The 25,884-nt window shown below is 40.6% G+C and overlaps 3 protein-coding genes across 6 annotated transcripts in view; 1 reads left to right on the top strand and 2 right to left on the bottom strand.

The window, feature by feature from the left end:
- LOC122615147 (cuticle protein 7) overlaps nucleotides 1-25,884 on the bottom strand; it is a 42,494-nt gene that overhangs the window by 10,569 nt on the left and 6,041 nt on the right. The window contains exon 3 of one of the 3 annotated variants that reach the window (XM_043790058.1): nucleotides 24,659-24,842. The exons of the other annotated variants lie outside the window; for them this stretch is intronic. Within the exon in view, the coding sequence (XP_043645993.1) occupies nucleotides 24,825-24,842 (18 nt within the window). The 3' untranslated portion in view covers nucleotides 24,659-24,824. Of the gene's footprint in view, nucleotides 1-24,658; nucleotides 24,843-25,884 lie in introns of those variants that run through there. 3 annotated transcript variants of the gene reach the window in all.
- Nucleotides 3,778-25,884, top strand: part of LOC122615144 (exostosin-1) — a 64,107-nt gene continuing 42,000 nt past the window's right edge. For both annotated transcript variants that reach the window (XR_006325780.1, XM_043790051.1), the window contains exon 1: nucleotides 3,778-5,353. Coding sequence is in view for 1 of the 2 variants with exons in the window: in XM_043790051.1 (XP_043645986.1) it covers nucleotides 4,554-5,353 (800 nt within the window). In the remaining variant the exon portion in view is untranslated. The remainder of the gene's footprint in view (nucleotides 5,354-25,884) is intronic.
- LOC122615146 lies at nucleotides 21,792-24,478 on the bottom strand. Its single transcript, XM_043790055.1, has 3 exons — nucleotides 23,798-24,478; nucleotides 23,617-23,690; nucleotides 21,792-23,342 (listed from the first exon to the last, which is right to left on the bottom strand). The coding sequence occupies exons 1-3, from the start codon at nucleotides 23,810-23,812 to the stop codon at nucleotides 22,004-22,006; spliced, it is 1,428 nt and encodes a 475-aa protein (XP_043645990.1). The 5' UTR covers nucleotides 23,813-24,478; the 3' UTR covers nucleotides 21,792-22,003.

The following is a 25,884-nucleotide window of genomic DNA, read 5'->3' as shown; positions in this document are numbered from 1 at the left end:
TATGCGTTTAGTGAGTTTGTAAATGAAACTTTATTTTTAAATTAAGATACATTTTGATTTAATTCTTCTTCCTAACTATACTATAAGTAATTTTTAAAAATAGTTTTTAAAAGTATTTGAATATGTACCACCTTGTGGCTTATAAACAGAGTTAGTTAAGGCCTAATTTTATTATTGACGGGTAATACCTTTTTTCCAGTTTAGCTGCGGTGTCAAGCGAAGTTCCAAGCTGTATGCTTGTGTATTTGGGTGAGTGAATCGGGTGGCTGGGATGGCGTTATCCTTGGCACGTCCTGCGGGCATCGACGTTGGGCCTGTCATGTTCACCTCCGCCATGCAAATCTGACAAGATATGGCAGCTGTTGGCTCTGCGTTCCCGTGTGTTTGTGCATATAGATATTGCATTTTCGTTACGATGGAGATATGGCCTTTGCGAGGAAGAATGGCTTCACACCTCTGCACCCATAATCTTCCACGTTCGAGTCGTAAAAAGACTTAACCAGTACATAATATGGCCACTTTATGATGTCAAAGAGCTCATGTGGAAATGCCGATTGGAATACCATCCTTGGGGCAAACTGTCTATTTCCGCCTCTTAGCCTTCATTTACATTTGAATCAAAGAGGAATTTTAATTATTACTCCCTTTGGACATGTCATACATTCCTTAAATGATGTTTTCCTTGGGTTTCAAGTGAATGTTGTGCTATTTTGCACCATTATCCTAAGAGTATGCAATATAGAATATACTAAATACATTTTTAAAACCAAACACCTGAAAATCGAAATATATGCCATAATGTTTAATTTAATTAGGAAAGCTGCACTTCTTTTATGTGTCTTTTTTCTAAGCCTTGTCACATTGCCTGGAATTAAACGGGCTTTTTGAGCCAAAAGACCGATTAAGGAAAGATCATTCGCCTGTTTGATTTCGACCACTTTTATAATACAAGCCACATAATTTTCTGAGCCACATAAGCTTACCGTTTGGCGTTTCCAACAAGCTCGTTAAAAAATCTGTAATAAAGTTTGGCCGAGAGTGTGGTTGGCATTCTTCAGCGTCTTCAGCATCCATAAACTCGAGGTGGCAACTAAAAGTGACGTCATAAATTTCGGTGGGTACTTGGCGTGGAAGTATATACACCCCCTTTTTGCCCGACACTTTGACTTGTGGCTAATGAATTTATGTTAAAGTTGTTGCTGGTGTTTCAGTTGCTATTTTGCCCGGTTGTTATTTTGATGAAGATGAAGAAGATGATGGTAAAACAGGAGTAGCAGAAGCAGCAGAACTTAAACTTTAACTCCAGCCAGTTGATTGTCATGTGGTCGTGAGCATGATAGCCTGAAAGTGCAGTGAAATAAATACTTTCATTATATTTTTAAATATTTTATAAGCATACATTTTACAATAAATGATTGTGAGTAAATATCAGTAATACCTTTTAGAATATGTTAATATTAACTGATGAAGTAATTATAAAATTGAAATCACTTTTTAAAGAAATTATATTATCAGTAACGAAACAAAACTAAAATATAATAAACGAATGAAGAACGACATGTAATTATTATAAAATAATTAATATAAAATAAATAATATAAAATAAATCGTGAACCAAAAAATCGTGTGGCGTTACGCATCTTGTTATTCTAATGTCTTTGACTCAACTGTCCAGCAAAATCGAAAATTGTTTCATTAGCTTGAAATAGAAACAAGAACCGAGCTGAATATCCATCAAGTTTCCGCTTCGAAAGAGGATGAAAGACAGATAGATAGAACGGGGTCCCCAGCTGGCAGACACCTAAAAGTCCCCTTTAGGAAGTCAAATTATGCACCATGTGCATGATTGATTAACTCTGAATGGGGGCGTTGTTCGTGATTTAGCAAAAAATCGAACAAAAAGATGGAAAATTGACGTGTGAGCAAACCCAATAATCTCACAAAAGAGTGCATATTAAATGGGAAAAAGGAGCAACGGGCAGGTGGAGGACCAGGAGGACCTGGAGGACCTGGACGGGCTGACACTTAATTAGAGGCACGCCGGAAACGGAAACGAGATGCATGGCCATCAAGTGGGTCGTGTGCACTGCCGGCGGAAGACGAGCAATTTGCACAGTCGAAATGGCAAGGTCGAAGGTCGCGTCTGTGACATATGCACATTTTGCGGAAATGTGTGGAAAACTTTGCCCTCCATAGAAAGTGTCCTACTGTTCAAATTTGTATTTAACTTTAATTTAGTATTATTGTCTCCACATATGTGCTTCTCCTTAATGGAATATTAGGGAATTCCCCACGTGCTTACGTGATAGCCTTCCTTGTATCACATTAAAACATATCTTGCAAGCGAAACATTAGATAAAAAAACAAATAGTTCTGAAAGTAAAGAGTTTACGGAGAGGGGAACGGATATTGTGCAGTTTCTGTACTGTTTATCTGTTTTGTTCAACAGATTTGGCTGCAGATTAAGTGAACTGAGAAATTCATGCTTTGTCTATATGAAGTGCTTTGTTTTTCTTATATGTTTTTTTTTCTTATATAGTTGGGCTTCAGCGATTTGAGTCGCAGGGGAGCTAGGATGTTAACAAGGACCTCATCACGGCAATTTTAAAGGAGTTCTCCAGCGCTGGACTCCCAGCTGCCTGGCATAATTCGTTTTTTTGGGGAGCTTTCTATCTAAGCGGACGCATCATAATTGCGGCCACGACGCCGGAAGTGCACAGGAAGAAGCAGAGCGACAGGGGGCTTGGCCAGAGGGCAGGGGTCAGAGGCCAAGGGGCAGGGGGAGTGGCATTCCTGTGCATAATTGAAATTCCAGCCTAAACGCGTTTGTAACGGGAAATTGCGCGTGGCCAAAAAAGCGCAAAGCCGGACGCAAGAATGCGGATGCGAAAATGTCCACTCCACAAAAACAGTTTGTTTATTTCGTTTTTTTTTAAATTACACGCATATATTTCTTTATTTTCCTCTTTCCTGCGCAGAAACAATGAATTGAAATTTAGAAAAAAAAACTAATTAATGGGTCATAAAATGTTCTTAAAACTGACCATTTATAACATGATGTATAATTAATATGCAGCTAGTTTTTTAATTTCAGTGCACTTGAACAAAAAGAGTTATGTTTAAAAGGTGCATAGAACAATAGCAATTTATCAAGAAATATGTAATACCTTTTTTCACGTCAACATATAATTGCGGGTGTAATTAGTTTTGCGAATAATTAATAAAGGCATACATGAAATACCTTTGGGTAACATTTGGCAAATCTACAATGCGCAAAACGTGATGTGTGGGTCACCGAAAGTGTAATTAATTTCAGGCCAAACAATTATTATTATGATGCACCAGGGCGGCAAGTTGTTTGCAGCAGTTATTGTAGTGGTAATTGCATTTCGCAAAACATATAACGCCCAGGGGACTACGTATCCAACCCACGATAATCACTCCCACTCAAAACTCCTCCCGAATTAGAGATTTATCATTGAAGAATAATTTTAAATTTGAATTCAGCAGCTGTTGTCGCGGCGTTGCCACCTGTTGGCGAAATACAAACAGTAGCGCGCCAAACAGCGCATGTGCGAGTTTTCCAATCAATCTGCGAATTCCAGCGAAGTCCTTGGTAGTATGATAACTTGGCCAGTACACGCCGAGCTATCAAAACGTTAAGACGCGCCTTTTTCGAGAATTTTTTGCAGTTCAGCTGTTATCAAAGGGGGCCTGACGCGAGAAAGTTGGGACAAAATGGATATACATTAGACTAAGTAAATCCCAAGTAAAGAAATAATAGAATATACGATTAGTGAACAGCCAACAACGCCATAAGTGTGACTAAAAACGTAAAGTAATAATATTGTTTTTAATTCAAACACTAACGCTCTGTGCTACAGCTGGCAGCCCTGCCGCCCGCGCTCTCTGCACGCTCTTTCGGTGCTGCGAAACGCCGCGGTGCCAGTGTTGCTCAAGTCGCGACCGCCGTCTGATTTTTAGCAGCTAAAAATGTTTTGTGTGTGTTTGTTAAATGTTTCTGTTGTTTAAGAGCGCAAAACAAATGTGTAAACTCAGTGAAAATGAAGTGAGCAACTGAGCTAAATGTGTGTGCGCAATGCATTTCCTCGTAAAAAGCGAGGATCGAACCCTTCCGCCCCCCGCCTCATTAAACGCGCCAGGAAATGAGAAATCATAAAAGATTATGAACGAATAAAGCGGAATGTACATGTGTTTGCCGCCGCAATGTGTGTGTAACAAATATCAACAAATTCTGGCCATGTTATCTATTCGTTGAAAAGTGAATCCAGCGGCCAAATAAAACAAAATAATCAAAATCGAAAATGCGCGACAACTAGTGTAAATTCGTGTTGTTGTTGTTGTTGTGGCTGTCGGAACCCCCGCCTCTCTCTCTCTGCCGCACACACACTCACAGGCACGCACGCTCTCCCACTCACACACACCCACACATACAGCATCCCCGGAAAATAAATAAAAGTAAATAATAATAATAAAAATATAAACCAAAATTATTGCGGATCTAACGGCTTTGGATACACTAAAACCACAAAATGCAGGCCAAAAAGCGTTATATTTTGGTCTTCGTTTCCTGCGCTTTTTTGGCCTACGCCTATTTCGGTGGCTATCGCCTGAAAGTTTCGCCATTGAGACCGCGTAGAGCCCAGCACGAATCGGCCAAGGATGGTGGAGTCCAACCCCACGAGCAGTTGCCCAGCTTCCTGGGCACCCACGATCAGCAGGAACTCAAACTGCTGCAGAGCAATGAATCGAAGAGTTTGGAGAGCTCCAAACAACTGGTCCCCCGTAAACCTGACTGCCGCATGGAGACCTGCTTCGATTTTACCCGCTGTTATGATCGCTTTTTGGTCTATATCTATCCACCGGAACCACTCAACTCACTGGGCGCTGCCCCGCCCACCTCGGCCAACTATCAAAAGATACTCACTGCCATCCAGGAATCGAGGTATTATACCAGTGATCCCACGGCCGCCTGTCTCTTTGTACTCGGTATCGATACCCTGGATCGGGACTCGCTATCCGAGGATTATGTTCGCAATGTGCCATCCAGACTGGCGAGATTGCCGCATTGGAACAATGGAAGGAACCACATCATCTTCAATCTGTACTCGGGCACTTGGCCGGATTATGCGGAGAACTCTTTGGGTTTCGATGCGGGCGAGGCCATTTTGGCCAAGGCCAGCATGGGAGTGCTCCAACTGCGACACGGATTCGACGTCAGCATCCCGCTCTTCCACAAACAATTCCCGCTGAGGGCCGGCGCCACGGGATCCGTGCAGTCCAACAATTTCCCCGCCAACAAGAAGTATCTGCTGGCCTTCAAGGGAAAGCGGTAAGTGAATGAGGATCTTACTTGTTTCATGTTCTCAATGGTCTTGTCCAATTGGAACAAACAGGTCATAGGTTGAGGGCTGTTAAGAAAAGCATATGAAAGCACAGGAACTATTGACTTAGAAAGTTATTCATATATACAAGAACAGCTAGCCTTTAGTTTTTAAGCGGGTGTACTAATATTTTTAGTAACCTTTTCTTTCTATAAAAAGTTATTCGATGTTTAGATTGTTAGAAATCACAACTTCCTGGAATACAAACATTAAAACATACTAGCCCTTGACGAAAGTTGATATATTCATTCAATGGGTATTGTTTCAAGTGAGAACATAAATTTGAATACAAAAAAGTGGAATTCTGTCTATCACTATTGTGAATAACAAAATGCATAAATAATTCTAATTTTACATTAAAATCCAACAAAAAGATAAAGCCGGTAATAGTGTAAGTAAACTTACAATCATGTGAAATAACTTTTCAGCCAACAAAGTAAAGTGGTCAGATAAATAATCCTTTTTCTCCTGGAACTGTAAAGCGCTTAAAAATATTAGGTGGTAAAAGTCATTTGTTTAAAAGCAACTCACAAATCCTCAAAGGGAAATTACAAGCGAATAAGAAAGATTCCTTTGCAAAGCAGATATAAAAATGTAAGACACCAGGGAAAATCCAGGAAAACAAAACATTTGTAAGCTTATATTATGAGATTTAATTGCTTAAGCTGTATGCAAGATGTTGCAGTATTTAATCAGGACAATGCAGCTCTCAGAATATGGCCAATTTTCGAAAATTCATAGTGCTGCCCTGGGCGGCAAAATTCACCCGAGTCTTAAATTCCACACCAATCGAAACAACCCCGATTTGAACCCGTCGTCTGGGTTAGTCAGGCGGCAAATTGCAGGTTGCATCTATCGTTGCCAATCCTTTAGGCCGCCCCAAAAAAACAGGCTGAACCGGCCTGAACAGAGGAGCAAATGCGAGAACCCAATCGAAATCCGAAACGTTTCACTATTCGAGTTTCAGGCCCCCATTTCTTTTTGTTCCTGTTGTAGGGGGGCCATTCAAATTGAAAAATTGTCTAGCAACGCGTCATTCGTCATGTCCTTCCATATTCCAAGTTGCTAGTTGCTCCTGGTTTTGGCCCTTGTGGGCCCTTAGTGTCCTGGATCCTGGATCGTGTTTTCTGTTTTTGCTGTTCCTACTCTTTTGTTTGTCGCCGCTTTATTCTTGTTTACTCACTTCTGCCGCCCACAACGACAAAGGATACAACATTGACTGGTTCGTCGCTTCCTTTGACATGAAACTCGATTCATCGGGACACAGGAGCAAAATATCAATTTTACTGAATGTTGCATGGCCCGTGGTTTTGGTTTTCATATAGGAATATCATACATAATAATGCTTCCTTTCATAAAAACTACTAAACAATGTGTAATCAATTACACATAAGTAAACTATAAATAGTACTTAATATTTATACAACGTTTACCTATTTCTTATCGTTATACATATTTTATTAAAGTGTAAACAAAATATTTTTTCCGTTCATTATTGGAAGACCCTGTACACCTGACCTTTGTCGTATACGTCGTGAGTGTAGGTGGGTGGCTGGCTGTTTAAGGTAGGAACCCCTCTATATCACCTGATATCCACGTGGCGACATGAGCTCATTGTGCCCTAATTTAAAATTGATTTTCGCCCTCACAGGGCTTCGATAGCAGAGAGAAACTTCAAATATATCTATGGAAATTGCTCTACGACAATTGTTCATTAAGTTAAGTGATGGTCAACAGCAATTACCGCTCCGGCAATTAATGCTATACGAGTACGTTAAGAATTGACTGTAGTGTTAGTTCAAGGGACATATGCTTAAACTTAGCTTAAACTCAGCTGAAACTTCTTAAAAATCATCATAAAGAAGTGGTGATTCAGGATTCCTCTTGCTTAATATGCAAAAACCGCGTCAGAATTATAAAATTACTTCCAAAAACTGATATAAATTGCAGAAAAATGATTTATAACGATGATCGTATACAGAATAGTAAAGAATTCGTTGCTTGCTTAATATGCAATAACCATGTTAGACATCAAAAATCACTTTAAAAAACAGATATAAATGCAAGAAAAAGCACTGAAAACGAAGAGCGAATACAGAATAATAAAGAATTCTTTGCATGGGTAATATATATGTATGAATACTGTACTGAATTAACTTTATCAGCTTGAAGGCGAACAGCAGCACCAGCGAAATCAGCAAACAACGTCGTATAAATACTTTCGAGAAGGGTACGCCAAAGTGATGTTAAAGTTGTTAACAACACACACACACACACAACTACGCACTCCTTAGATGGGGATGATGAAAAGGGGCAAGTGGGTGGGTAACTACTGCCACCCCCACTTCACTTTACACATACAATTAAAAGCGAGAGGGACGACACGTACAAGGCCACTTTACAATTATGCGTCCAAACACCAGCAAAAACACCAGCACTGAAAAAAATCATTTGATACGAGAGGTTTAGAAATGATATATAATGGTTAGGTGCATACTTTTCATTACATTTGACTCATCTGGTTCCTTAATGTTTCTTTTATAATTTTAAAACCTTACTCATATATTTAAATCAATACTTACTTTGTTTATTGTGTTTCAATATTGTCGAGCTGAGCAGACGGAAAGAAGCCATACCAAACTGGCCACATATCCCAAGGACGCCTGCCTACCCAGCACCACAAAACCACTCCCACTTCCACTTCCACTCCCACCACCCACCGCCCACATTTACATACCCAGTTGCCTGGACATCCTATTGCGGCTTCGCTTCCCTGGGAAACTGTTGGAAAAGTTTTCTTTTTCCCGTTTAATTGCAGGACGCTCACGCTCGTACTTCGTGTGTGTAAATTGTGGAGAAAGTGGGGAAAAATTATAAGTGAAAGGGGCGTGAAAATAAGCAAAGAGGGTGTGGCAGAGGGGGAAACTGGGCCATCTGGGGTCAGAGTTAATCTGCGGTTGGGAGTCTGCGTTTGACATTCTTCTTTGGGGTTTTGGTTTCTGGCTTTTAACGGCGAGATTGTCCGAGATTCGGGAATTTAATCACTACTCAAACAGGTTCCAATGAGATCATCAATAAGGTAAGATACTAACTTGGACATTATCAATCATTGGCCATGATTCAGTCTGACTAATCGAAAAAGTCTGCCAAGATTTCGACAACTAATTCAACGTAGAGACGAAGTTTTGGGTTTGCTTAAGCTATGCGAAGATCATAAATGATTACTTTTTAACTTTATTCATGACTACAAAAACTTTTTTCGAGGAATCTCAACGGTGGTTCCATTGTAAATGTTTACATATCTTTTAAAATCAAGTAGTGGGCAACATTCATTTGACTTACTTAACGTTTAATGAACGCAGGACATCACAATTGTGTTGGCACCCCAAATTGGCATGGGAATTTGGCTTGAGTTTTTGGGGGTATCCCTGGATAACAAAATCAGCTTGCACGCTTCCCTCAGAAAACCAAAGTTTATCCACCAAACCTCAGAAAAACGGGGATGTGAAAGCTTTTGCCAGGTGCCAACGCCTTCGTTTCGCACGTTCTTGGCTTGGTTTTATTAACCTTTCATATTGCTGTTGATGGTGTGCGAATTTCATATGCTCGGCATTCATATACATACTACCTTAGGGTGTAGGGGGTAACATACTCATCCGCTATCTATAACTTGGCTGGGTTTTTGTGACAATTGCTTGCCGCTTAACTGAAACTTGATGGGTCTTTTTATGAGTGTCTTTCCGCAATTAGAGGGAAAACTTCACCCTGCCGGCAAGCAATTCACCTTGAGGGGCACGGCAAGTTGTGCTCATAATTTGGTTTCCTTCCAATTAGCGGAGTAACGAGGACGCTTCCAAGTCACTTCGCATTGGGCAATTATTTGTTATTACTTTTTGGAAACTTTGTTGATTCTGAAAGCCTTTTCGATTGACTCGAAGCTAATATCTGCACGATTTTTTTGATGGCCATATATGCACATATGTATACATCCAGGGCTTCTGACATTTGGAATTCGCTGCACATGTCCATCTATTGCTCTAAGGGATGTTGGCTTCTGGTTTTTGCTGGTTTAGTTGGCTTTGAGTTTCATTCGGTTGGGGATTTGGCCCTGGATGTGGATTTAGATGTCGGTTGGCTGTTGGATGCTGTTGCGCAGCATGCGTAGTTGGTCATGCCAAATTGCAATTGCATTTCACTGGCAAACATTTTTTGTTGCCACTTTACCAGCCAACCCACATACACACACACACCCACACCCACAACCTTCCCCACTACATATCCCACTCCCACCCAATCCGCAAATCGCACAAATCAATTCGTTGTGGCTCGTATTCGGTTCTATTTCATTGCGATTCGATTTACGTTGCCTTTGCTGTGGGTTTAAATTAGCTTTCAACTCGGTGCGAGCTTTAAACTTAATTAATTTTCCACAAATTCGATCTCCTTGCCTCTGGCCTTGGGGAAATTTCCGGTTACAGCAAAATCTAATCAACATCACGAAACTTGCAAGATGTATCTGAATGTTGTAAGAAAGAAATTCGATAGTCATGTCAAAATAATAACGAAGAGGAATTGCTGTTTAATGCCATTGTTTCCGATTCAGTTGCATTCCAATTATGGCTTTTGCTATAATTCAATCTGCTCATTTAAAAGATAAATTTTAATTTCGTATTTATCAATTCATTTCCATCACTCAGGATGATTCAATTATAGCATTTCAATAATTACATTGCGCACAATGTTCGGTTAAAATTTCTTTAATACGCATGTTAAGCATAATTATTCATTTTGGTAAATAAATTATTCGTCAGGCAATGTGCTAAGATTAATTTCATTTTAATGCTACCAATGGTAGCTAGCTAAACATAAGCAGTGCTATTTATGCTTAAGTTGGATATTTAATATTTGTTAATAGCTGAGAGAAGTTCATAAAGCACATTGCTGGGTATATGCCTTCCATATTCCGCACAGTCCTTCAATAAATCTATGCCGACGAATTGAATTGATTATGGCCGAGAATTTCAGTTCTCCAGTCCTAAAGATGCCAATAACCAGACGAGTGGATGTGAGGATAGATGGGGCAAGGGGGGTTACCGGGAAACTTTATCGGGCGGAAGAGGCCCCAGAATTCGCCCAAGTGCTCGCTACTTATGACGTGTAAGCGGCTCAAACAGTTTATGCGATTTTCAGCTTTATTGACGGCACGTGCCGAAGCGGCCAAAAGAGGGCTGATGGGGGCTACCATCGGAACGTGTGAAATACGAGTACTATCCGACCGGTATCACCAGCCCACAATCTCGTCTGACCCACTCAATCTCTCTCTGGCCAACCCTCTGGCCGCTGTGCCTTGAGAAACTCATTATCAATGAACCCAACTCGCCGAGGTTATCGCACTGGAATTCCGCGTGCATCTCATTTCGGATTTGCGACTGCCGCGAGTCATTTTAAAAAGCAGTTCCTAAATTGTCTCAAAATTCAGCTTTCAGCGGCAACCTCCGCCATCCACTAAGTGACATTAGTTTAGCATTTTTCTTCTCCTTTTTCGATTTCGGAATTTTCTCCACTGACTTATGCAGATTTCGTATTTTACCCGGGAACAGGGTCAGCCAAGTGTGCGTGTTTGTGTGCCAAATAAATGTCAATAAAACAGTGAGGCCAACTTAATGACCATAAATAAGTTTTATGCTCAATATTTTAGGCTGCCAAGCGAGCTGCGTCAAATTAGCTTCACAAAATGATTTGGCGATAAATAGCAAGCAATATTCTGTTATAAAAAGGAGAACTCTACAGTCGATGTACTCGACTATCAGATACTCAGCTAATGGGAGGTCAAGGAATACAAACAAGGAAGGAGACAAATCTCCAGATACTAGAAAAATCTTGTGGCGGTTACATTTATTTAAATTTTAATTTGCGTTAAACGCAAGGAAAATAAAACGATCAACAATATCTGCGCAAATATTTGTTTGTGCCGAAAAAATTGATAGAACTAGAAGTAACTAAAATATAACTCAATTAACATACCCACACATTCCCCGCCAAAGTTTGTTTCCACAAAAATCTTTTGGTTTCAAACTTTGAGCGCTCATTCGAAACGTATTCCCAAAGAAAAATAAGAATAAGATTGGGTGCACTCGAATCAAATTATTATTCAATTTTACTCAATTGAGTGGCTCCCAAAACGAGGATGCAGTGCATCAGAGATCGGGAAACCACTGAAGCCACCAAACAATTCACCCACTCAACCCCACTGCATTCCCACATATTTGGCATTTCATTTTGCGAATATAATTCCACATACGGATGGCGCGGCATTAAAGAAATGAAAAACATTTAATGTTAATCTCATTTCGCAATGAGTCATAATGAAGTGGAGTGTGTTTTGGGCCAGGATTGCAGAAACTTTGGCCTAAATATGCGAAGGCCCCTCGGTTGGTCATCTCTCCTCTCCTCTCCGTCTTTCTCTTCGGTGGCTGCAAAAATGTTTTTAATTATGCCTATGTGTGCGGGATAGTGTGTGTGTGTGTGCGTGTGTGTGTTGGCCCTTTCACTTGGCTTGACTTGCCTCTCGGGGTTCTGGTTTTGCGGTTCGGATTGTGCTAAATGCCCATATGGCGCGAAATGGACTTCGTAAGCCAAAATGCCAGGAACATTACCTGAAACGGCACAGGAAACTATCATGAAAGCATCAAGATTTTTTGATTTTTTTGCCATTCATGCAAATATTTTTTAGAGTTTCTTTTGTACTGCAATATTTTACAAGATATTAGTTAATTTTTAAAACCAGCGTGAAGACCTTTTTAGTCATTATAGCTTTGGTAATAGTTATCCTTAGCATTTGTAAGCTAGGCCATCTGATACTCTCACGTTCTAGTAAAAGTGGGAAAACCGCAGTGTCTCTGGCACACACACACACTCATACACTCGCAGTGTTGAAGTAATATGTCATGTGTGCAGTTTGCAGCCAACAACTACGAGTATAACAAATACACGAACACGCACAGCTCCTGCTGCAGTGCATTTATTTATGTTTATTTTCGCCATTATTTCGCAGCACGCCAAAATTACGGCTTGGAGTTGGCTTTAAAGATTTTACGTTTGCGGGTTTGCCTACTTTGGGGATCTGTTTTAAATTTATGAGCGAGATATAAAAGAAGGCGGGGCGGGGCGGGGTGGCAGTGGTGCTAATGTAATTATGATAAAATACGTCACCGCAACGAGTTGAATGGGCTTTTGCCACCCTAATTTTGCCCCACTTCGCGCCATGGTTGTTGAACAAATTTGTTGCCAAAAACACGCAGCAACACTTGAGTACATGCGTCGTGGAAAAACAATAAATTTATAAACGTTCTCCATGCCCTTTTGGTTTTGGCCTTCTACAGCGCTCTGCTCTGCTCTGCGTTGCGGAGTTATGCCAACAGTAATGGCACAAAACGTTCTCCGAAGTGGGCCAGAAAGTTTCTATGTATAAACCAAGGATTTTCCAAAGGACCAGCTTAACTGGGACGAGAGGTGTTGGCTTTTCCGTATGCCTCACCAGGAAAAACGTACCATGTACCATTTGGTTATCCACTAAATTTTTCGTTTAAAAACCACGATCGGTATTTGCAACACGAAAATTGCCTCTTATATTTTTTTAATGCAATTTGTTTTAACAAATTCTTCTATTTTTTTGTTCAAAATCTAAAGATTAAGAGGAATTCTTTCTAAAAAAGTCTGCCTAATGATAATTTAGAATTAATTGGGCAAGTTTTGGAATCTATTTTTACTATTTGATTTAAATGAATAAATACATTTTCTTCACGCGATATTGTTGTACTCCTCGTGCTGAAAACTAACAGTGAAACCTACATATGTGAGAAATGGTACAATGTTGTTGGGAAAATCCGCGAAAAACACAGCTTAGTAATGTCCGTCTATGCAAGCTCATTCACAGTTTGCTCCAGAATTGAAGACTTCTACTTCGCTTTCATTTTCCCTTTTCCGCACTTCAATCTTGTTGTTGGCCCCAAGAAGTGTATCAATGTGTGTGTGTGTGTGTGCTGGAAGGGTTTTGATGTATTCGTGAGTATCTGTGTGTGGCGTGCGGTTATTCCCGCTTGCTGAACAATGAAACTTTATTTGCGATATTTCTCCGCACTTCCCCTCGGCCCTCTGCCCTCGGCCCTCTGCCCTCGGCCCTGTGCCTTTCCATTCATTTTGGGTCCTGTTGTTATTGCATTTTCATTGTTTGTTATTTACTTTGGCACTTTTGCTCTGTTACAATTTTTAGTTGAGCAACCGACAGACGACGCTGCTGTTATTTATTGCCCAACAACAATAAGAACATAGGGCACACACACATACACACACAGACAAAGTGTCGGGGAATCCGCTCACGTTTCAAATAAATTGATTAAATTTCATGACACTTCATCATGCCACAGCAGCCGCAGCCGGCAACAACAATCAAATTTCCACGCTTTTTGAGCGCTTTTTTGGAGCTAGAACATTTTCACAAAAAGCCTTCTATTGAGGGTTGAATGGGGTCTCTGCACAGCGAAAAAAAACTACACAAAAGGTTGATCACTTAAACAAAACCTAAATCTCCATTGATTTAAGCTCACTTCGCAAAACAAATTGTATTAGATTCTTCCTATGTAGATGTATTTTACAACTTCTTTCATTTGTTTGACCAGAAGTTAAGTTAACCAAAGCTCACTTCGCAAAACAAATTGTATTAGATTCTTCCTATGTAGATGTATTTTACAACTTCTTTCATTTGTTTGACCAGAAGTTAAGTTAACCAAATTTAAGTTACTGTAAATTTTAATATTTTAAATAACAATTCGCCTTGGCATATTCCCCAGTGTCCAGTGGCATGCATGTCCCGTTTTTGCGACGTGATTATTATTATTACATATGCAAGCAGGCGTACAAGCTGCCTTTTTGCCTCTGAGAAGTAAAATCGGAACAAAAAACCACAGCATACTTCCAGGCGCTAATTAACCAACTTCCCTCTGCTGCCGCCCACCACCCACCGCCCCCTGGCGTAATGAATATTTGAAAAGCGTTTTTTAATTGAATTTACACTTATGCCCGTTCTGCATGTTTATACCCGTTATTCGTAATGTAAAATGAACCTTACTCTGGGAGTTTGTTTAACCCTGAACTGTCGGTTATCTTGTCGTCATTTTTATTTGGGTGTTAAAGAAAGGTTAATGTTAAATGTTTTTATATCCAATGTTAGTTTGTTGAGTAACGGGTATCTAATAGTCGAGTAACTCCAATGGAGCGTCTCCTCTCGCTTTATGTTCACTTATTCCCCTAACATTTGTCTTTTGCCTTCTGAAACAACAAACACCATTTGCCTAAAGGAAAATGTATAATCAAAAAAATTCTGAAACGCAAACATATAATCAAATTAAAAAGCCAGCAACCCACACATACAGGTTTATATGTGTGTGCATTTGATTTAATTAAATTTTTTCTTTCGTTCCCATTTATTTATTTAGCCACTCTTTGCTGGAGGTTGGCAAATGAACTGCATAAAAGAGAAACCCCAAAAAGAGCTGAACCAAAATAAAAATAAATACTCTTGTCAATAGGGGAAAGCTGAAGAAGTATTTCTAAATAAGTAAAAAGAACTTATTTGGGTTATTTGAACCTTTTTCCGGATCTTTGTGGCCAACGTTTGCATTTGAACTTTGAAGAGAAAAACCAGGAGGCATTCATATCAGTTCATTCGTTTGGCGTCTGCTGTTAACGACCGAAATTAATTGTGCGCACGTATTTCGTAGATACACTTCATTTCTTCAGCTGTATTCAACTACGGATGTAATATATCAATATATAAAATAAAAGTTGTATTTAATTAAATTTTCAAAATAGAGTACCTAAAAGGATAATATATTAACCGAACAAATTATGACCGAAATGACCGAAATGAAATTTAGCTGAACACCCAACTTCGCAGACCATTCAACTTTTGTAATGACCACTTTCAAATACCGAAATCAGCCCCTTAAATTCACGCTAGTTTCTTTCTTCCGCTGAAAACCAGAAACTCCAAGCCACCAGGCTCAGGCTCTGGGCGAAATCTCATCAAAGTTAGCTTCATTTCGGCACTTGACGTTCACTTCTGGACCGTTCGCATTTCTAACATACTTTCAACTTCTATATACCACTGTTAATGCAATTTCATTTCACGCTTTTTCTGCGCTCCATCTTTTCGCGCTGGCCCCATGGAATTCGTGAAGGACTTTTCATGTGGATAATTAAGCAAAATACCAACAAAAAGCGGGCAGCAAATACCATAAAAGGGCAAAAATGGAAAATAAGCCAGGGAAAAAGAGCTAAAGCGCAAATTGTTTATGTATGTTTTCCCTGTTTAATTTCTTTCATATTAAATTGCATTTTATTTATTTTTCCTTACAACTCAAACAACTTTATTCGCGGTTGAGCATCGGGCCCTTCTATTATTTATTTGCTTGGCCTTTTTGTTTGTGGCGCTTTCATTTAGATTTTAAGATTGAGATTTTCTAACTAACTAAGTCAGCTCAGAATATTATTTATTTTTTATGTAATTATAAGCAAACAAATACTTGAACTTATTCTTTGAAATCCTATTTCAATCAATTTAACATAATTTACTATTATAAATGGACGAATTTAGATTTATTGAAAAGGTTTTCTTTCTTAAGCACTTGAGGAATTTCATCTATAATAGTACTTGTAAAATATAGATATAATAGAACCCATTTTCTTCGATTGACTTGAAGCGTCTCACGATACAAAAAGGCTTCGATTAGCCCAACAAATTTCAGCTCTTTCGTCGGTTAATTGAAAATCGAACTCTCACTGCCTTCGCTTTAAATCTTCCAGGGGCTAAATGGGGGTTTTGAATCGAGCACAGCATTCAATTGCGGCAGCTGCCACATCCTGCCACATGGCCAGGATATGGAGTTTGGCTCTGCTTGACTGCTAGCTGCTGGCTGCAATCGACAAAATGTGCTTCAATAGTTTTCTAATGGACTTCATCCGCCATTTAATGCACACACTCACACTCGCCGGGCAATTGAGGTCCGAAAAAGGCGAACACGTTGGCAGCTTGCAAAGATTAATGATCAGTGCAGGCGCAGGACATGGCAGGATACGCCCAAAACCCACACTCGCACACACACAGGACGCGATAATATGCGATTTGGAGCCTGGACATCGAGGCGTATCAATAAAAATCCCCCTGCCACACCCCCTAGAACCACTCCAGCCGTCCAGATGCTCCGACTGTGCTATTGACAGAGCCATCGAGCAGCGACAGGAATATACCCACATCCCAGATTCTATCCTCATCCTCATATCGACTAGAGAACCGAATCCGTTCGCAGTGGAGCACTTGCCATGCATGAAGTTATTTAATAAAAATTGAATGGCTCTCCTCTCTGCAGCGTAGAGAAAACTTTCTGTTTGTGTTTGGTTATCGATATGAACAGTCAGCCAATCGGTATTGCAGGACTCACTCCTTTTTCCGTACTGGCAGGCTATTAAAATCAATGCAGGACAATGAGTGGAAAGGTGAAGCCAATCTGCAGTGGCTAAATTCGGAGGAAAATTCCAAAGAATTAATAAATCGTTCGTGCGCTTTATGTAGAAAATATTTGGGAATATGGAAGAAAGGAAGTTTTCCCACCGAAAACTTACAATTTTTCAAATGAAAAAGCTGATGTACTTTTTTTTTTGGAAAGATATGTATTAACTATATTAAAGCTGTGCTCAGTTTATTCAGCTTAGATATTATAATTGTTTCTTGCTACAACTCGAAACCCAAATGCACATGTAATGCTCTTCCGTGGCTTAAATATGGCTTAAATGCGGCAATTACCTGTCGAACTCCCCGACCAAAAGTAATATTGAAAGTTGGCCGTTAGTTCATCGACTCCACCCCCGATATTTCCACCTGATGGATCCATTTCCGCGAGCGCTAAACTGGCGCTGCTTGTAGTTTTATTTCCACGTGCTGCGAATTTAATTCGTGACGTGAAATGTAATATGCATTAAAATTATAATGTGCGCTCTAACGTGCTCAGGTTCTACTCCCGGGATAAAAATCCCAAAAGGCAGGGGCGAATGCACTGATGTAAGTGCTTTATCCACATATTCCTTCTCCGCATTCTAGCAGTTTGCGCTAAATCCGCTCAGTGCAGTTTGGCAAATTGTGCCGCGTTATCCACCCGCCAACTTTTGCGCCTACGACGCGGAAGGGCGGGAAACGAAGGGGTTGTCAGCCAGGACTACACTCACCCACACAAGTGTCTGCCGTAATTGCCGCCGTGCTGTTGATTACACTTCAACGGCCAACACACACACACACACAGACACCCAAACGTATGTACGTACTCACCATCCCGCATAAACTTGGCAACACCCACACATCTTCATTCTGTGGCACTCGCCCGCTGGGCTTTTAACTGCGCTAGTTTCAGCCATAAACTCGAGCTCCAGAGCCGTGCAACTGCTGAACTCAACTGCAGCTGGAAGCCCGGCCTGGAACTGAAGCTGCAGTTCCACATGATTGCCAGCCGACAAAGTTGTCTTTAACGTTTTACTTTAATGACCACGAACTCATTAACTGGGCTCGAAAATGTGACTTCTTGGGAGCTCACTTTCATGTTCGACTCCGTGGACATGAAAAGTCAGCTTGGTCAGTTCAAAAAATAAACGAAGATAGAGAATTCGAAATTTGAAGAATAATACCACCTTCTTGAAAGCAATCAGGGATTTTCTATAGTTTTTTAGTAAAATATTAAGTAAGGCCTCCCATATTCCGCCTCTCATCCAGAAATCCTGGATCATCTGGAACACTTTTGTCGCCTCCACCATATGCATATGGATGTGTGCAACTGCTCGTGTCCCTCTTTAGTTCGAGAGCTCTGGTTTGCAAGCTAAACGGGTCCTCTTACATCCCGAATCCTTTGCAGCCCCCTCCCCCCCATTTGCTTTTCCACCAGTTTAAGGTTCTTCCTGTGAGCTGTGGCAACAGCTATATTTGAATATTTAATTTTTTAGCGAGCTGGGAACATTTCGCACTTCGGAACCTGACGCTAAACGATGCCAGAGAGCTATCGTTGTTAGCCGTCAGCCTTTCCATCCATTTGCCACCCAGCCACCGCCCTCTTATTTCTGGCTGTGTACGCGGCGCCTTTCGGGGAAAGCAAACAGCAATGTTTTCTACGCCAAATGAATCAGCTTGTGCTATATGCGAGTGCTGACGTCGTTGATTGCGAGTTCAATGCTCGCTTCGAGGACACAATCAAATTGGCTTCACTCGAATTGTCCAAATTCATAATTGATATAATTTGGGCACGATTCAGTTTGATGCGAATCGCCCACACAAACCGCCCATTTTTCACCTGTCACGATTTTAATTAAAAGAATTTCTCTTTAATAAATTAAACTTTGACAGCAGTAGGTCGCCAAAGGTGCCAGGTAAATTAATGAATGGGTTGCGAATGCACCCAGCTCATGCTTAACCATTTCGCCAGTTAACCGGGCCACAATTTAAACGTTCACTCAATATTTAATTGACTTGGCTGGCTGCGCTGTAAAAGAATCTCCGCACAATTCCATTTTGCAATGAATGGCCGAAAGGACTCTCGTTCATAGCCGTCTTTCGTTATCGATTCGCCATTGCATCAGTTTCAAATGGGCAACAATGGGAATATAGTATTTAAAATATTTTATTTAAATCGTTACCTATTATATGGGCCACAAATTTGTAAAAAGAATTAAACTTTTATTTTCCAATGCAACAATTTTAACTTATTTGTCTATTTTAAATTCCATAGCTAACTTAAAATCTTGGACAATTTGATAAACAAAGGTGTTTGATATGAACCCTGATGTTTGTGCAATGAAAGCACAACGTTTTTTAAAAATGCAGACCAAAAAAAACGTTAAGTTGAAAGTATTTAACAGCAAATCTATAAATAATCCAACACAAATCGCAAACTTAAATTTTTTATTCTCTATTATTCTACCTTTATTTTTCTATACAACTTCCAGGTGGAGTTCCATTAATCCCTTTGACATCTTCTATCGAATATAAGTATTTTTATGTTAATGATCATTTTCAATTTCCGTTCTTGCATTTTACCATTGGGTGCATTTTCGCTGAGAAATTCCATTAATCCGTTTGACATTTCGCCGATGAGTTGAAGCGACCCAGTTTGACATCGCCTTGAGTGCAAAAATCTGGAAACTTTTCCTCCTCCGGTTTTCTGTTTTATCGAAATACCTCACAGAACTACGTTGCAGATGGGGCAGCAAAAAGTGCAAAGAGGGGAAAAGATGGCAAATTACGTGCCAAACTGTATGACATTATGACCACTTCCAGAAGTTTTCGCTAAATGGGTATCTTTTAAAATATTTTAAAAATGACAAATACCAAAGATGAAACATACAAAAATGGTTTATAATTCGTATTAATTGTACTATTTAATTTCATTGCTAAAAGGCGATTAGCGACTGAAGGAGTCACATAAGTCCACACAACCAAGTCTAAACATAAACCCATAGGTGAATATATGGTTTCCTATCTTGGCGTTCAGCTTACACCCTCGAATATTCACACAGTTAGATAGAAATCCACTTTGACTCGCAGAAACTTCCGCTCTAGTTGCATTGTTCATTTAAATTCTAATTTGTATTTGGTGCACTCTACAGGGCGACAGCCTTCGTGGCGGGATTAGGGGGCGTGGCAAAGGACACGTTTCCTGCCAGTGGACAGGTGTATAGGTCGACATGGACCCTGACTTCGAAGCCCCCTGCCAAATATGCAGAAAAGGAAGTCAGCCCAGTCATGTCCCCAATAGTGTCCTTGAAAAAAGGCAAATTCTACTCGCAAACTTTCGTTTGCTTTTTACGTGGGCGTAGGTGAGGCTCTGAGGGGGCGTGGCCCTCCAACAAACTAACAATTTGTTTTTGTTAGTGGCTCACCTGCTTCTCTGGGCTCCAGGTGGGTTCATCTTGATTCCCATTTTCGCTGGAAAATTAAAGTTCTTATGGATTTGGCATAATATTAAGGATAGATACACATTTTTATTTTGTTGAAAAGTCTTCTGCAAGTATTGAATTCACATAAAGAATCTAATTTGCTGATAAGCGAAAGTTTTAAAAAGTTTTTCGCAAAGAAAAAGTGATAAATAAAAATGGAAACTTTTGTTGTTTGAATAAAATAATTTTCATGGCTTCTAAGAGATTTTTTTTTAGTACGCCTAATATTAATTTATTATAATTTATAGTTATTTATTAAATATAATATCATTTTTATACCTATCTAAGCAGAGGTAATTGCAAAATTACCGGGGTCTTTAAAATTCAGAACTTTATCTTTACTAACTTTGTGCCCAATTCATTTTTCGCTGGCCGGGTTGGTAATCTACAATTTCCTTATCTTATTTTCATTGCATAGTTGGCTATCGGCAATTCCAATCTGTAGGCTTCCTAGTTTTCCGACATTTTCCTGCGTTTTCCCCTTGCCAGTTAAGACGACATGTCGTTTCATTTAAAGTTTATCGCGTTTTTCCTTTGCTCTCCATCCCCTTTTCCCTTTACTCGGGTTTTACTGGGCATTCTGAGTTTTTTAATTCAGTTGCAGTTTGTTGTTGGCGCTGCTTTAGTTGATTAAAAACCGCACTCAAAGTGGAAATGCGCTTTTCTTTGTTCGCCCCTCCATCTGGCTATCTGGCTATCTCTCTCCTTTGCTCTCTACCCGCCTCTGTCGCACAGTATGTCTTATGGCTTTTGTTCTGGAATTTATAGCAGGTTTAACCCACTTCGCCGCAATGCTCTCGATTTCAGAGCCCAAGGCTGTCGGCCATGTAAACTTTTTAAATTAGTTGTCAAATGCAAGCTGCTAAGCGGAATGCGATAACACTCTCCCATACACACACACACACACAAACATCCAAGGGAAAATCGCTAACTGGCATTAATTAAAAGTCAAAATATTTCCAGAGTTTTATGTCCGTTGCGGCATGCTGCATATTATTGCGTGTCATGAGTGCATTGACTCCGTGCCGCGAATGAAATGCAATCCACTGGGAAATTGTTAGTTTAGCTTACTTTTACTTCGCGAAAAGCTATAAACTGAAATCTTAGATAAGCCAATTAAACAAAGTTCAAGTGTGGTTAATGGATAAGTCCACACAGAGCAAATCAATCTTAGCATGTGCGTATTTCTGTCTTTAGAAATCATTTTAAATATGTTTAGAGTCACCATTAGCCACTTGGGATATTTAAATAACAAACTCAGGGTTCAATTTTAAATAAAGTTTTCCTAGTTTATTTCGTAAACTTGTAACAAATTGTGTTTCTTCTAGGCTAGTTTTAAATATACATAACTTGTTACAATTTTGACTTGTACATATTTGTACTGAATAAAATGTTTGCTTTGACATAAATTAAATTAAAGCCAAAAGGGTCATTCATGGTAGATTGGGAAGTTTCGTACATTTGTCACCGTATGTTGCATAAAAAACTACTACATTTATTTAAAACTCATGTAGCTCAGCTGCAGCCTTTGGCTCTTTGGTTGCTAACTGGTGACTTTGCCCGCTTCCTCAGGCTTCATCGTAGTTGGGTTTGTCGCCAAACTTGATTGATCCACGTTGCCGGATATTGTCGCGCGTCTGGCGCTTGTATTGGCCCCTTGGCGCCTTGGCCACAGGTTGCTCAAATGCCACGGCACTGGGTCCAATGGGACTGGCCAGCTGGAAGCCGCTGTGGGCCACCTCCGCTGGCCACTTCTCGCCATGCATGGCATCCACGAGGGCGGCCTCCAGCTCCTCCTCCTCCAGCTGCTGCTTGTGCTGGTGTTTCTGGTGGCGCTGCTGATCCTGGAGGCGAGCCCTCAAACTGCTCATCGCAAAGCTCGGCGGTGTGGTACTGCCCTCCGAGCTGTCCTCGCCCTCGTGGATCAGATAGGCCTCCTTGTTGTGGTGCTTCCGGGGTCTGCGGGTGGTGGTGGCCTCTCGTTCGCGGTATTTCTTCAGGAACGAGGCGGGATAGTTGGGTGCCTCTGTTGTGGTTGTGGTGGTACTTGTGGTACTGGACGGAGTTCGATGTCTGGGCCTTGGAGCATGCTGTGCTGGTGGTGGAGACCTGAACGTCATTCCCTGACTGGGCACAAACCCGCTCTCCATGGAGGCCACTGTTTCGACCGTTTCCACCTCGCCACTGGCTTCACCTGTATGCTCGGTGACCTCGTAGCGGTGACCCATTTGCTTGGCCACCTCGTTCTCCGCCTCGTCATCCTCCTCCCTTTCGTACTCGTAGCTCACCAGCTTCTCGGGCTTTGGCAACATTTCATGATCCCCACTGGATATATCCGTGTGCAAATGTGTCAGGGCTTGTGGTCTTAAAGTCACGAACGTTGATGGTGTTTCACCTGCCTTGTATACGGGTTTCCAGCTCTGGTACTCCATAATCTTGCCAGAGACGACCTCGTTGGAGGAACCGCCTCGTGGACGCTTCTTGAAGTACTTCTCCATTATTGCCTCATCGCTGGTCATCGGTGCCTTGCCCTCAGCTATGAGTTCTTGCTCCTTTTCCAACTGCCTCATCCGATGATCCTTATGGACTCCGTGCGAGATCATCACCGAGGACTCGGTGATAGTGGGCTTAGGTAGGGGTCTCCTCAGCTTAATCACCTTCTTTGGCGACGGTCGCATCTTGATGATCTTCATCGGCTTGTTGGTTTGTGGATTGCGAATAATGTACTTCACTCGCGTCATCTCTGTCGGCAGTAAGTCCATATTGATTTTTTGGCCATATCCCGCCGTGCTCGGCATGAGATCCGTGAGCATCGACTTCATCGCCCGGGCTCCGTTGAACATCCGTCCCAGCACGCCACCCATCACGGAGTTATTCATCTCTTGCCACATGAAACGGCGCTGAATTCTGTGGGGAAAGCGAAAGCAATAATTGTGAATATCATTCGATTCGATTTATTAGCATTTTACTGCCGTCATTTATAAGATGTTAGTAAACAGACTTTTAAATGGACTATTGCACCAAAACACTGATCAAAAGTTTCAATTATTTTGTTATGCTAAAATAATAGCTTTAGGAACAATCACTTTTACGTTTCAATTTCCAATTTTGCCAATTGCTAACATCGGTATATTTGCATAACGATTTTTTATTGGGCAATCGTTTTATGGGAAAAACTAACCTGTGATCCTCTGCCTGCTGTTCGGCTCTGATCAAAATCAGCTCCAGCAGCAAAAACATCCAAATCCAATTGATCTGCGAGAGTTGAAGTAAACCAAATCCAACCGGATGCAAATCAGGTGACAAGAGACAATTAGCTGATGTGTTACACTTCCTCGGCAATCCATTTCTGGCTTACTTACGCAATGCTTCCTCATGTTGGCCAACAAACTTCGATATTCCCACCGCGCAATTTGAATATTTCAGCAACTGTTGAATGCAGATTTTCGAATTTAGGAGCTCGCTGTTTTGTGGCTGCTGGCGAATTTCAACTGTCGGCGCCTGCGCGCAAAGCACTTGCTTTTATATACTACATAGTAGTTGCCACTTGCTTGTTGCAAGTTGCTAGTTGCCAGTTGCTGGTTGCAAGTTGCAGGTGCTCCAATTATTATTGCAGCTAGTTGGCTTTGAGCTTGGCATTGGCATTTTCATTTTCACTTTCGTTGGGAACAATGGGCTTTTGACTGATAGGCTGGCCGCCTTTCGTTGAGCAATTAGTTCCATTACTTTTCGGTATCTTTAGTGGCTGTGGTTTTGTCTGGCTGCTTGGTTTTCCTTCCTTTATTTTGCCTTGTTTTCTACGTTTTTACATACATACAAACATATGTATATATTTCTGCACTATCCCCTTGGCTTCTACTATGCATTTCTGTTCGCTTTTGGTTTCCGTGTGCATTTTCTTGCTGCTTGATTTCGCCTGCATTTTGCAGCTGCCTACCGGGTGGCGTGAAGGCTTTGAATAAGTTTTAAATTTTTCTTAAATTTCATCAAAAGCTTCGATTTGCACCAGGCACCATTGCAACTGTTTCATTATTACTTAATACTTAATACTTATTAATGAGCGTTTCCAGCTCTGCTTTGGTGCCTGCACTTAAATTTATCGACGCCAGGCATTGGCTTAAAATATATTGCATCCTCATCAACGTCCTCATGCGATATATGTATAATCATCATCAATGCGCCATCTGTGGGCCGAAACGTGCCAAACGATTCGGTTCGGTAAATGACTTTGTGGCGTGTGTGCACTCTTCTGCCCCATCACCATTATGATGATGGCCATGGTAATGCTGTTGATGATTGTTGAGATATTTTTCTGTTTGATCAAAGTACTTCACGCGAACACATATCTCTACGCCAGATGGCGCCACTTCAAAGTCAAATGCCTCATTATCAAGAGATGTGTGTCAACTGCAAAAATATTTATAAAATATCTCTTTTGTCGAAATGAAGTGGTCATGAGAGAATAGTTTTGATGTTCCGTATTTACTTATTAAATTCACACTGTTAAACAACACGGCTATGGACATTAAAGGATATCTTCATACTAAGTATCATTCGTAGAAACATAGGTAAAGTGTTTTCATTTTAAATTTCAGTTTGTACGAGTAATTCATGAAAAAAGTACTTTTGCTGTGGATTGTTTTGCGTTTGTTTGAATTTGGCAAACATGCCTCAACCTAAAGTAAAATATTTACCCAGTCAAATTAAATAAAATTGGTATTTATTTTAAGGGACTGCAGTCCTACAATTACAGTCTTGAAATAAATTAAGTGGCTTATTCGATAATTTAAACGCTGGCAATATTTCAATTAACGGCGAATCCTCTATGATGGCCTGTGTGTTATTAAATAGCTTAGGTCTTTGCTCTAACAAAGACGTCTACAATGTTTAATTAAACAATGTGTTATCTGCGCTCTAACACGGCTCGTTATTATATTACCAGCCTTCAATAAATGTGAGTAAGCCGTTCTAAGCCGTATTGGATTGCCCTTTACGGACTTATCAGGCAGCAACAATTGCATTTGTGCATTTGTACAATTAAACATCTGTTAAATAGGTCGAGGGAGAGACGTTAATACGTCTATATTACCGCCCCATGCACATCAATTGAATTTGCTTAACTCTGTGGTTGGCGCACAATACGCATACGCAATGTTGGCCGAACTGAAGCCTTGTTCAAAACGCGCTCCACGCCTCAGTCAGTCAATAATGTATTTAAAATGCCATTTGTGTAAATGGATTATGTAATCGATGCAACATCAACGTTGTTGCACTGCCAGCTAATGCAATATGCCCCCCGCCTTCTCCCCAAGAACATTGTACATGCTCCCCATGCACATGCATGTAGCCATATTTGTGTTATTGCTGCCTAGCCTGACTTCACTGATAATGCTAGCTTACAGCCGGAATCCTGAACTCCTTGTCGTTGTGGTCGTCCTTGCATAAAAGC

Source organism: Drosophila teissieri, chromosome 2R, assembly GCF_016746235.2.
Source record: "Drosophila teissieri strain GT53w chromosome 2R, Prin_Dtei_1.1, whole genome shotgun sequence".
Lineage (NCBI taxonomy): Eukaryota > Metazoa > Arthropoda > Insecta > Diptera > Drosophilidae > Drosophila > Drosophila teissieri.
This window is presented reverse-complemented; position numbering and strand designations above follow the sequence as displayed.

Coding starts and splice junctions, on each gene's coding strand:
- LOC122615146 (XM_043790055.1), bottom strand. Junction 23,343..23,616: donor CAGCAGGCAGAGGATCACAG/GTTAGTTTTTCC, acceptor CTTTCCCCACAG/AATTCAGCGCCGTTTCATGT.